The following is a 13298-nucleotide window of genomic DNA, read 5'->3' on the forward strand; positions in this document are numbered from 1 at the left end:
GAGGAGACAGAAACAGGAAGCAGCAGGTAGGTACAGGAAGCTGAAAACACTCCTGGCTGCTGCAGGTCCAGGTGTGCAGTGTCTCTCTCAGAACTTCCTGTCCATGTCACTGACGTGTTGACATCAGCCGGTATGTTAGTTTGGAATCTGTTGCCGCCATCTTGGACCAGGTGAGACCGCAGCTCTCCTGTTTACATGTATTTGTTTACAGGAGCGTCTGCGCTCCGATGTGGTGGCGATGTTAACGTAAGATTCAAAGGCCAATGAGGCGCCAACGTGCAGTGTAACATATTCATGTCCTGAACAACGTCCAAGAAGTTTGTGTCACAGGAAATCAAACAAAAAACCTCAACTGTAAACAAAAGGTCGTGAAGAAATTACACAAATAATTTGTTTACAACGTGTACGTTTTACTTTTTGCTTGAATTTACTCAAATCTGATGATGAACAGGAGCAGGCTGCGTTCACAACCACTGCATCACCGCACTGTTTGACTCCTACTGCAACATCCTGTGACATCATCCGTCAAGACGCTGTGTCGACCAATCAGATACGTGAAAGCTCAGACTCAGTGATTCATCACTTGAATAATATTTGATTAATTTGAATAGAATCAATTAAATAAGTGAATTTAATAACATGAAATTAATGAAATTCCTTTTTTTTCTAATTTATTCCAAACAAATAATTTACTTTCATTGAAATTGAATCAAATTTACTCAAATGTAGTAAAATAAATGTGAATTAATCAATTTAATTTGATTAGTTAATCAAAAAAAATTAGATTAAATGTATTTGAATAAATTAATGAAATAAATACATTTTTAAATAAAATTCATGAAGTCAGAATGTAAGTTAATTTATTTCAATCAAATCATTTACTTACATTAACTGACATCAAATTAACTCAGATATAATAAATTATAAATGAATCAATCAATATCATTTGATTATAATTGATCAACTAAATGTAATTAAAATAAATCATTCTAATATGGCAACATTGAATTTATCTTTGGAAATGCAATCGAATTTCAATCAAACAATTCACCTATGTTTAATTAATTATTTTAGCCTAATTGAATTGAATCAAATTAACTCAAATGTAGTTAAATGTCAGCAAATTAATTAAATCAATTTGATTATAGTTAATCAAATGAATTTAATTAAAATAATAAATTGATTTAGATTTAGTTAATTTGAATAAATTAAGGAAATTAATAAATCTGTATAAAGAAATTAATGAACTAATAAAATTAATTTCTTCTTATAAAATCATTCACTTACGTTGAATTAATAAAATAATTAAATTGAACCAAATTAGCTCAAATAATGTTGAATTATGAATAAATAGATCAATTTAATTTGGTTATAATTAATCAAATAAATGTCATTAAAATAAGTCATTTGAATTAGGCTACATTTAATTAATCTTTGTAAATTCAATCAGATTACAACAAATGTATTAATTTAATTTCAATCAAATAATATACTTACAACGAATTCATTAAATTAGCCTGATTTAAGTGAATCAAATTTACTCAAACATCCTAAAATATCAGTAAATTAATTCATTTAATTCTATTTTAGTTCATCAAATTGATTTAATTAAAATAATCAATTGGTTTAGATTTAATTCATTCGAATAAATAAATAAATGATAATAATTTTAATTAAATCACATTTAATAAATTGAATGAAATTAATTTCTTCAATTCAAATCATTTACTTAGATTTAATTGTCTACGTCAATTTGATTTAATCAAAAATATTCAATTTAAATACAGCATTTAAATTAAAAATTACATCAAATGAATTTACTTGAATTACATTTAATTAATTAATGATTTATGTCATGTGATGTCACCTCCAACTAAAATCTAACTGAATGAAAATAATTATTTGTTTTTCTTTCGGCATCAAAACGTTTAGTAATTAAAGACTAACGAGTCGTTTAACGAGGATTCAAAGTGTAAATAATAAATTAATAAAACAAACAGATGATAAACTTCCTGTCAGGGAGACGGGTCAGTGACGCCCTCATCACAGACTTGCAGGTCAGCGCCTGATGAGTCCAGCTGAGGGACACAGTTCTGATTTGAGGTCTGATTTAACAGTAAACAGGAAGAATTCTGGACAGGAAGTGTGTGTGAGCGCGTGCAGTGTTACACGTGTTAACAGCTGATCCCACAGCGGCGGCAGGTCGTCTGATTTATGCGTCTCACACCTGGCTGAGACGTCTCACCTTTCAGGAGCCTCCTTGTGTTTATCCAACACGTCTGTCTCCTCTGTCTCAGGTCGTCTCCGTCCCCCAACATCTCCGCCATGTCTTCAGCCAGAGCTGCAGCCGTCCTGCTGAGCTGCTGTGTCCTCGTCCTCGTCCTCGTCCTGTCCTGCAGGGGTCAAGGTAAGGTCACCTGGTCACATGTTCGCTGCAGGAACTGAACCTCAGTTAGGTCTGACCTGCTGACAGAGCTGCAGAGGGACGCTCGCCGCACTGACTGACTGCCTGACTGACTGACTGACTGACTGACTGACTGACTGACTCACTCACTCACTCACTCACTCACTGACTGACTGACTGACTGACTGACTGACTGACTCACTGACTGACTCACTGATTGACTGACTGACTCACTGACTGACTAACTGACTGACTCACTGACTCACTGACTGACTGACTGACTGACTGACTGACTCACTGACTCACTGACTGACTCACTGATTGACTGACTGACTGACTCACTCGCTCACTGACTCACTGACTCACTGACTGACTGACTGACTGACTGACTCACTGACTGACTGACTGACTAACTGACTCACTGACTCACTGACTGACTCACTGACTCACTGATTGACTGACTGACTGACTGACTGACTGACTGACTGACTGACTGACTCACTGACTGACTGACTGACTCACTGACTGACTGACTGACTCACTCACTCACTCACTCACTCACTGACTGACTGACTCACTGACTGACTGACTGACTCACTGACTGACTCACTGACTGACTCACTGACTGACTCACTGACTGACTGACTCACTGACTCACTGACTCACTGACTGACTGACTGACTGACGCCCGTCTGTGGGACGTCTTTGTTATTATTGTTTATTATTGTTATTAATATGAATCATTATGTTCATGTTGTTGTTTTGCTGACAGAAACATTCATGTAACGGATCAATGAAACAAATCCTTCGTCACTTTAATGTCTGACAGAAATTTATTAATCATGTGATCTGTTTAACCTCAACGTGTCGTTGTCATGACGACAAAATTAAAGCTGAAGGTGTTTCCAGGTGTTGTGATGTCACTTGAGTCGGCCCCTGTTGGTCCCTGATGGTCCCCGATGGTCCCTGTTGGTCCCTGATGGTCCCTGTTGGTCCCTGTTGGTCCCTGATGGTCCCTGATGGTCCCTGTTGGTCCCTGACGCTCCCTGTTGGTCCCTGTTGGTCCCTGTAGGTCCCTGTTGGTCCCTGTTGGACCCTGATGGTCCCTGTAGGTCCCTGTCGGCCCCTGTTGGTCCCTGTTGGTCCCTGTTGGACCCTGATGGTCCCTGTAGGTCCCTGTCGGCCCCTGTTGGACCCTGATGGTCCCTGTTGGTCCCTGATGGTCCCTGTCGGTCCCTGTTGGTCCCTGATGGTCCCTGATGGTCCCTGTTGGTCCCTGATGGTCCCTGTCGGTCCCTGTTGGTCCCTGTTGGTCCCTGATGGTCCCTGTTGGTCCCTGTTGGTCCCTGTTGGACCCTGATGGTCCCTGTTGGTCCCTGTCGGCCCCTGTTGGTCCCTGTTGGACCCTGATGGTCCCTGTTGGTCCCTGTTGGTCCCTGATGGTCCCTGATGGTCCCTGTTGGTCCCTGTCAGTCCCTGATGGTCCCTGATGGTCCCTGTTGGTCCCTGTTGGTCCCTGTTGGTCCCTGTCAGTCCCTGATGGTCCCTGATGGTCTCTCTTGGTCCCTGATGATCTCTGTTGGTCCCTGATGGTCCCTGTTGGTCCCTGTTGGTCCCTGATGGTCCCTGATGGCCCCTTTTGGTCCCTGATGGTCCCTTTTGGTCCCTGATGGTCTCTGTTGGTCCCTGATGGTCCCTGATGGTCCCTGATGGTCGCTGTTGGTCCCTGATGGTCCCTGATAGTCTCTGTTGGTCCCTGATGGTCCCTGATGGTCCCTGTTGGTCCCTGATAGTCTCTGTTGGTCCCTGATGTTCCCTGATGGTCCCTGATGGTCTCTGTTGGTCCCTGATGGTCCCTGATGGTCCCTGTTGGTCCCTGATGGTCCCTGATGGTCCCTGATGGTCTCTGTTGGTCCCTGATGGTCCCTGATGGTCGCTGTTGGTCCCTGATATTCTCTTTTGGTCCCTGATGGTCCCTGTTGGTCCCTGATGGTCCCTGATAATCTCTGTTGGTCCCTGATGGTCCCTGATGGTCTCTGTTGGTCCCTGATAGTCCCTGTTGGTCCCTGTTGGTCCCTGATGGTCCCTGATGGCCCCTTTTGGTTCCTGTTGGTCCCTGATGGTCCCTTTTGGTCCCTGATGGTCTCTGTTGGTCCCTGATGGTCCCTGATGGTCCCTGTCGGTCCCCGTTGGTCCCTGTCAGTCCCTGATGGTCCCTGTTGGTCCCTGATGGTCCCTGTTGGTCCCTGTTGGATCCTGATGGTCCCTGTTGGTCCCTGATGGTCCCTGTTGGTCCCTGTCAGTCCCTGATGGTCCCTGATGGTCCCTGTTGGTCCCTGATGGTCCCCGTTGGTCTCTGTTGGTCCCTGTTGGTCCCTGTTTGTCCCTGTCAGTCCCTGATGGTCCCTGATGGTCCCTTTTGGTCCCTGATGGTCCCGGTTGGTCCCTGATGGTCCCTGATGGCCCCTTTTGGTCCCTGTTGGTCCCTGATGGTCCCTTTTGGTCCCTGATGGTCGCTGTTGGTCCCTGATGGTCCGTGATAGTCTCTGTTGGTCCCTGATGGTCCCTGTTGGTCCCTGATAGTCTCTGTTGGTCCCTGATGGTCCCTGATGGTCCCTGTTGGTCTCTGATGGTCCCTGTTGGTCCCTGGTGTTCCCTGGTGGTCCCTGGTGGTCCCTGATGGTACCTGATGGTCCCTGATGGCCCCTTTTGGTTCCTGTTGGTCCCTGATGGTCCCTGTTGGTCCCTGATGGTCGCTGTTGGTCCCTGATAGTCTCTGTTGGTCCCTGATGGTCCCTGATGGTCCCTGATGGTCTCTGTTGGTCCCTGATGGTCCCTGATGGTCCCTGTTGGAACCTGATGGTCCCTGATGGTCCCTGATGGTCCCTGTTGGTCTCTGATAGTCCCTGTTGGTCCCTGGTGGTCCCTGTTGGTCTCTGATGGTGTCCCTGTTGGTCCCTGGTCGTCCCTGTTGGTCCCTGATGGTCCCTGATGATCCCTGTAGCTCTCTGATTGTCCCTGATGGTCCCTGTTGGTCTCTGATGGTCCCTGTTGGTCCCTGATGGTCCCTGTTGGTCCCTGGTGGTCCCTGGTGGTACCTGATGGTCCCTGATGGTCCCTTTTGGTCCCTGATGGTCTCTGTTGGTCCCTGATGGTCCCTGTTGGTCCCTGTTGGTCCCTGATGGTCCCTGATGGCCCCTTTTGGTCCCTGTTGGTCCCAGATGGTCCCTGTTGGTCCCTGATGGTCTCTGTTGGTCCCTGATGGTCCCTGATGGTCTGTGTTGGTCCCTGATGGTCCCTGTTGGTCCCTGATGGTCGCTGTTGGTCCCTGATGGTCCCTGATAGTCTCTGTTGGTCCCTGTTGGTCCCTGATAGTTTCTGTTGGTCCCTGATGGTCCCTGATGGTCCCTGATGGTCTCTGTTGGTCCCTGTTGGTCCCTGATGGTCTCTGGTGGTCCCTTTTGGTCCCTGATGGTCCCTGATGGTCGCTGTTGGTCCCTGATGGTCCCTGATAGTCTCTGTTGGTCCCTGATGGTCCCTGTTGGTCTTTGATGGTCCCTGTTGGTCCCTTTTGGTCCCTGATGGTCTCTGTTGGTTCCTGATGGTCCCTGTTGGTCCCTGTTGGTCCCTGATGGCCCCTTTTGGTCCCTGTTGGTCCCTGATGGTCCCTTTTCGTCCCTGATGGTCTCTGTTGGTCCCTGTTGGTCCCTGATGGTCCCTGTCGGTCCCCGTTGGTCCCTGTCAGTCCCTGATGGTCCCTGATGGTCCCTGTTGGTCCCTGATGGTCCCTGTTGGTCCCTGTTGGTCCCTGTTGGACCCTGATGGTCCCTGTTGGTCCCTGATGGTCCCTGATGGTCTCTGTTGGCCCCTGTTGGTCTCTGTTGGTCCCTGATGGTCTCTGTTGGTCCCTGATGGTCTCTTATGGTCCCTGGTGGTCCCTGTTGGTCTCTGTTGGTCCCTGATGGTCCCTGATGGTCCCTGATGGTCTCTGTTGGTCCCTGTTGGTCCCTGTTTGTCCCGGATGGTCTCTGTTTGTCCCTGATGGTCCCTGTTGGTCCCTGTTGGTCCCTGATGGTCTCTTTTGGTCCCTGATGGTCCCTGTTGGTCCCTGATGGTCCCTGAAGGTCCCTGATGGCCCCTTTTGGTCCCTGATGCTCCCTGATGGTCCCTGATGGCCCCTTTTGGTCCCTGTTGGTCCCTGTTGGTTGCTGATGGTCTCTGTTGGTCCCTGATGGTCCCTGTTGGTCCCTGATGGTCCCTGATGGCCCCTTTTGGTCCCTGTTGGTCCCTGATGGTCCCTGTTGGTCCCTGATGGCCCCTGATGGTCCCAGTCAGCCCCTGTAGCTCTCTGATGGTCCCAGTCGGTCCCTGGTGACCCCCGGCCCCTCGGTGTTCCTCAGCTCTTCCAAATATAACCCCCCCCACCCCACCTGTTGTTGTTGATTTACAGAGTCTGTAAAGCCCCGGCGCTCCTGAATGAGGCGCAGTAAATCCTGGTCGTTGACTCGGGGCTGGACGGATGTGGATCCTCACTGAGCACGCTCAGAGGCGCTCGGCAGTTTATTGTTCTCCGTTAATCCGGACTCCCCCAGCTGTCAGATTAACCCTGCGCTCGCTGCCGTCTGAATCTTCTCACATAACACTTAACACCCCCCCTCAGCTGCTCCCAGCGTTCCCAGCGTTCCCGGGTCAGAGCTCCGAGGACGAGCCTGTTGTCTCTCTGTCAGGACTTCCTTTGAAAACAATACTCCTACATTCCGACCAACACTTGAACCCACCATCGGATTCACTTCACCTGCGCTCGGAGCCCTGGGGTCAGAGGTCACGGCCGCCACTCTAAATATGAACCATCAGCCTCTGATAACCACCTGCAGACAGGAAGTGATGCATTCACTGACTCATTCTATTACACAGGAGGTGTTCAAGTGCTGCTGGGAAAGTCCAGTATTAACACAGACACACACAGACACACAGACACACACACAGACAGACACACACAGACACACAGACACACACACAGACAGACACACAGACACACACACACACACACACACACACACACACAGACAGCAGCTGTTTTATCTTTACATTCATTTTTTATTTTTACCTCCTGAATTTACTTTTTAATCTCTCCAGCTGAGTTCAAACTGTTTTCTCTGAGAGTTTTATATTTTATTTATTCTTATCTTTATTAATTTATACTTATTTATCCTCTGCAGATCAGTAAGTGATTAACTTATCTTAAGTTTATATTATCTTATCTTGTATCTTGTTTTGTCTTTATTCACACGATGAGTGTAAGGCCAGCAGCTTCTCATTTGAAGGAAAAGTACTTAAGTTAATTTACGACATTTATCAGACCTCAGAGGACAGTTTATAAAACATGTGTCACACATGCATCACCTGGAAACACCTGGAAACACTTCCACACTCAACACGACATCCGTCTGTCCATCCTGTGGACAGATCCCTCCTCAGTTTCTTTGGACTTTGTTCAGACTGTGATTGAGACCAGCTCACATCACAGCTGTGCAGTAACCTGCAGGTGTCACCTGTCAGGTGGAGCGCTCACTAATGAACACCTGCACTGTAAAGAGGCTGAAGTGTGACACCGTCCAGCTGGATTCTTTTAGAGATTATTTCCTGTCCTGCTCCTGGTGGAAAATATGACGGCAAACTCCTTTTAAATAATCTGATATTTTAACTAATCCGCACGTGTCAGTGAAAACACGTGACTGTAGAAGGACGAGATAAAAGGCGTCACATGTCGACAGTGTTCTTATTAATTCAACATCAATATAAAGACAAACTGTGTTTGATATTAACTTTATAACTCTCCATCAGCTTCTGTTAGTTAGCTGAGCTGTTTTAATGTGAGGAGACGAAGTGTTTCTCTCTCTACAGTGAGGGCTGGTTGGTGGATCACATACAGAGGACACTCAGACTCCATCAGGAACACAAACAGTAACACAGTGACCCAGCAGCCTCCTCACAGTCTGCATCCTGACTGTGAGGACGTGTGTCCACAGTGGACTCTGTCTCTACTGTGAGTCTGACTGTTGTTTGTCCAGCTGTCCTTCTGACAGGCAGACAGACACGTGGCCGACCCACCGCCGCAGGTCAGAGGTCAAAGTGTCTGCTGCTAATGTCTCACCAGAGACCTTGACAGCTGACACACTGGTCACAGTGGGAGTGTTGCTGGTTGCTGGTTGAACTCCCAGCATGCTCAGCAGTCTTTAATGTGAGCGGCAGTGAAGGTTCAGGTCAGGGTGACATCACATCTTAGTGTATAATATAAAACAGTAAATAGATGAAGTGGATCATTGTTATGTTCAACCTCATATTTAGTCTCTACAGGTGGCGTCGCAGAGCTCAAATAACCACAGCGTTGGTGGGTTTGTCTTGTGCTGGTGGGGGGCGTGGTTTAAGGGGCGGCGGCGATCATCCTGGTCATCTTACACAGCAGCTGAGGTTTCTGACCTCATGAGCTGCTCATCAGTTTGATGGGAACAAACAGGTCTGACCTCATCTGTCTCTTCTTCTTCTTCTTCTTCTTCTCTGCAGGAAGTGACTGCAGCTGTAATGTCACCAACAGTCGCTGTGACGAGAACGGAGTCTGCAGGTGAGACATCTATCAATAATCCACTCATCAATAACCAGCTGATCAATAATCCACTGTTAAATACATGACATTCCTTTCCTAACCCTGATCTACGTAACTTTACGTGAAGTATGGACCTTTACTTTCTTGAACCTAATCTACGTAACCTTACATATGTACGTAACTTTCCTAACCCTAACCTACATCAGGATACTCGTCAGGATACTCCTCCCTGCAGAGGTTCTTCAGGTGCGTCCAGCTGGTCGGAGACCCAGAACATTCTGGAGGGATTATTTTTCTCACCTGGTTTGGAAAAACGTCTGGATCCTCCGGCAGGAAGTGGAGAGATTGCAGAGGATCATAACGTGTCTCTGTCCGTCTCTGTGTCCACAGATGTGACCCTGGTTGGGACGGCGAGCGCTGTGAGCGCTGTGTGCCAATGCCTGGCTGTCTTCATGGTTCCTGTGAGCAGCCGTGGCAGTGCAGCTGTGTGGTGGGCTGGGCGGGACGTTTCTGTGACAAAGGTTAGCATTGTTTACTGTATGGGTCAGAGGTGGAAACGTTTTGGGCCAACAGGTGAGGGGATGTTTCATGTTTGATGTTTCAGACCTGATGGCGTGCTCGGAGCGGCAGCCATGTCAGAACGGAGCGACCTGTGTAATGGAGGACAGCGGTGAATACAGCTGTCTGTGTCCTGAGGGTTTCCACGGCCGAGACTGTCAGCTGAAGACCGGCCCGTGTCACCAGAGGAGGTCAGAGAGGCTCGTTATTAACCCTCGGCGCCGTCACATGATCAGTGTGAACACGTTTCTTCTTTGTGTGTTTTGTCTCCAGGTCTCCCTGTAAGAATGGTGGTCTGTGCGAGGACGCTGACGGCTTTGCGGCGGAGTTGGTGTGTCGCTGCCTGGTGGGCTTCACAGGGCCGCGCTGTGAGACTGACGTGGACGACTGCCTGATGAAGCCATGTGCCAATGGCGCCACCTGCCTGGACGGCGTCAACCGTTTCTCCTGCATCTGCCCCAACGGCTTCACTGGGCGCTTCTGCACTGTCAACCTAGACGACTGCGCCAGCCGGCCCTGCCTCAACGCCGGACGCTGCCTGGACCGGGCTGGAGGCTTCCACTGCGTCTGCCGACTCGGCTACACCGGGGCCACCTGCGAGACGCCACTGAGGAGCCACGAGCCCAGCTGGACGACGCTGGGGTGGGAGGGAGGAGGAGGAGGTGGGGCTAAGACCCAGAGGAGCAACACCACTGGTAGCAGGAACGGCAGTCATCATGGCGACAGGCTGTTAAAGGTGACAGTGAGTGAGCGCAGCGGCGGTGGCGGCCTGTCGGATGTCCAGCTTATTGTCCTGCTGGTGCTGGCAGGGGTGACGCTGGGTGTGGTGGTGCTAACCGCTGCCCTTGTTCTGCAGGGTCACTGCAGGGACTGTGGCCACGCCCCCTTCTGGCCACTCACATCATCATCATCATCATCATCATCATCACAGCAGCGAGGACAGAAGAGTGGCCGGCGAGCACAACAGGACGAGCCAGAGTGTCAGATCAGCTTCCTGAACGTAGCAGAACCAGAGAAGAAGAAACTAAACACTGACGTCATTTAGAGAAAACAAACACAGAGGGGGAGGAGCCTGAACTGTTCATGTGCGACATCATCAACATGTATGTTACATTCATCATGTGACACAAACAACAACCAGAGATCCTCTATTTATTCCACAGTCAGAACCTGACGCCTACATCACCCACAGTGCAACTCTGTCTGCAGCAGCCTACATCACCCACAGTGCACTTGCAGCTGCTAAGGTGTCACTCCACTCTGACTCCGCCCCCCAGACGCTGACTCAAAAGACATCACTTGAGGACATTTATCAGACATCACACAGGAGACACTGAAGGCTTTGTGCTGCTGTTTAATACACCTGGAAACACCTGAAACACCTTGAGACTCCTTGAGACACCTGTAAAAACCTGGAGACTGAAGAGTGAACTCAGTGATGTATTTCTGTAGTTCTGAAATTCATGTGACAAACTCCTAGAAACACCTGGAGACTCCTGGAGACAGACACAGGTGTGTGTGATCAGATGGACAGAATGTTTTACACACCTTGTTGTTTGAAACAAATTGAATGAACTTTATTGACAGTGTTTAACTCTACAGACTCGTATAATAACCTGGACCAGCTTATAAAGAGTTAATTTATTATCTGCTGCTGTGACTGTCAGCAGCTCAGAGACAGGAAGTGATGCGTTCATCAACACATGAACGTTCTCACTCTAAACCAACATGTTGGTCAGTGACCTCCAGAGGTCGTTCCCTTTGGACAGTCTCCAGTCTTTATGCTAAGCTAAGCTAACCAGCTACTGGTTGTCATGGTAACAAAACAAATGTTTTTTATTCTCTGTGTTGCAAACATGAACTCTGACCTCAGAGTCTCTGTCATTAAACTCTGGAACAAACTAACACACATAAATCCATCTGTCACTGAGCTGTCTGTCCACGTCTTCACTGTATTAAAGGTGACATCAGCATTTTTCATCCTGGACTCTATCCACCTTATTCCTGAGGGCACGACTGCAGAAATAATTATGGGCGGGACTTCCTGTGAGATAGCAGAGGTAGCATTCAGCTAGTTAGTCCCAGTGGCTACTCCTGGTGGCTAACCGCCAACGCTGGTTCTTTTCCAAAGTCATTTGCCTTCAGTTTATTATTAACAAATAACGTTAACTCAGCATTTTCTAAAATGTCTCTGTGGAGCTCTGGTACCTGTTGCACTGTCTGTGTCTGTGAAGACCAACAACCAGTCTGAGCTACATGTTTGTCTTCAGCAACTGTGTGTTGAACATGTGACCAGGACAAAAAGGGATTGTTCCTGTTGCCATGACATGAGAAATAATACCACAAGAGTTTCACGAGACATAGCGAAGACAATGACACGTACACTGACAGGTGCGTCACTCAGCGTCAGTGCGTGATATCCCTGTCTCTCCCCGTCTGACTTCATCTCAACCTACATTAGAAAATTGCTCATTATAAAATAAACTCAGCAACATACCTTGAATTATATATTTAGTTCAGTTTTTAATAAATTAGAATAAAAAAACAACAACGTGTAAACAGCGTCATCAACGCAGACGAGCGGAGGACCAGCTGGAAACATCACATTTATTCACTTTACATGGAGCTACAGTTAATACTGAGTTATGTTAAATGTTTGCTGAATGTGTTAGTGTCTCTTAATAAGTCATCATAAATCATAAATCATCTTTAGAAGGAGCAGATGTTACCTTAAGCTGCTCAGGCCATGTTAAAGTTATTTTAACGGAGCAAGGCCAGCTAATTGCTGTCGTGCTCGGTTGCTTTGGGACAGCTGTCAGAGATGACAGAGGTATGATCACATGATCCTGTTTGAGCTATAACAGGTGGTGTGTTCCACGTTTTATTTCCCAATTGCTCTTGGAAAGAAGACCGCGCTTTCAGTGAATGTAGAGTCTGTAGGCAAACCTCGGAGATCTTGCATCCAGAAGAAGAGAGGAAGAGCCCTGGTTTCCGGTTGTAGGCTGTTTGTAGTCCGCGTGATATTGACCAATCACGTTTGAGCCGGCTGCAGTTGTTGTCCCTGTAACATTAGCTCTTTAACACATCAGCTAATGTTAGCTTCTGTTCACCTTATTTTTCACGGAAACACGGAGACAAAACAGAACGCAGCCAGCTTCTGTTTTTTTGTGCGACACTTCCGGTCCAGCACCACTGTGTAAATGGGAATCATGTTGTTTACCTTGCTGAGTTTAGCTATATTTATGTATATGTATATATATATATATATATATATCACATTTCTCACATCACTATATCACCGTTTAGACTACTCTGATGTTTGTAAACACAATGGTTATTGTAGATTAGCTAGGCTAACCATTAGCTGTTAGCCGTTAGCCGTTAGCGGTGTCTGTAATAACTCAATAACTCAATAAACGGTCCGTGAAAAAAATATTTTTTCCAGCGGATGTCTTAGTTACAACATGATTGAGCTAACTGGAGTAGTTTCATGTCGTATCTGACAACGGGAGGCTAATAATTGACTATGACGTCCTGATGTTAGCTTTGCTGCTGCTGTTAGCAACACAAAACTGCTTTGCTAGCTCAATCATGTTGTAACGGCTGGATGGTTGATGCGTACATGCTGATTCGGGTGCTATCAGAGCCGATCCGCGCATCACTATGGCTTAATGATCAACTCAGTCAATTAAAACAACCCGTCCTGTGTTAGCAGTGTATGTCGCTGACAGA

The 13298-nt window shown here is 47.2% G+C and overlaps 1 protein-coding gene across 1 annotated transcript; it reads left to right on the top strand.

The window, feature by feature from the left end:
• On the top strand, positions 1-12039 carry dlk2 (delta-like 2 homolog (Drosophila); the record flags this gene model as incomplete). Its single annotated transcript, XM_050071684.1, has 6 exons — positions 1-26; positions 2298-2407; positions 8969-9026; positions 9399-9529; positions 9613-9757; positions 9840-12039. Coding segments are annotated over 6 exons (1242 nt in total), but the record flags the coding sequence as incomplete, so codon positions are not given.
• Positions 12040-13298: the final 1259 nt, after the last annotated feature.

The sequence above is a fragment of the Epinephelus moara genome, chromosome 19 (genome assembly GCF_006386435.1).
Source record: "Epinephelus moara isolate mb chromosome 19, YSFRI_EMoa_1.0, whole genome shotgun sequence".
NCBI lineage: Eukaryota > Metazoa > Chordata > Actinopteri > Perciformes > Serranidae > Epinephelus > Epinephelus moara.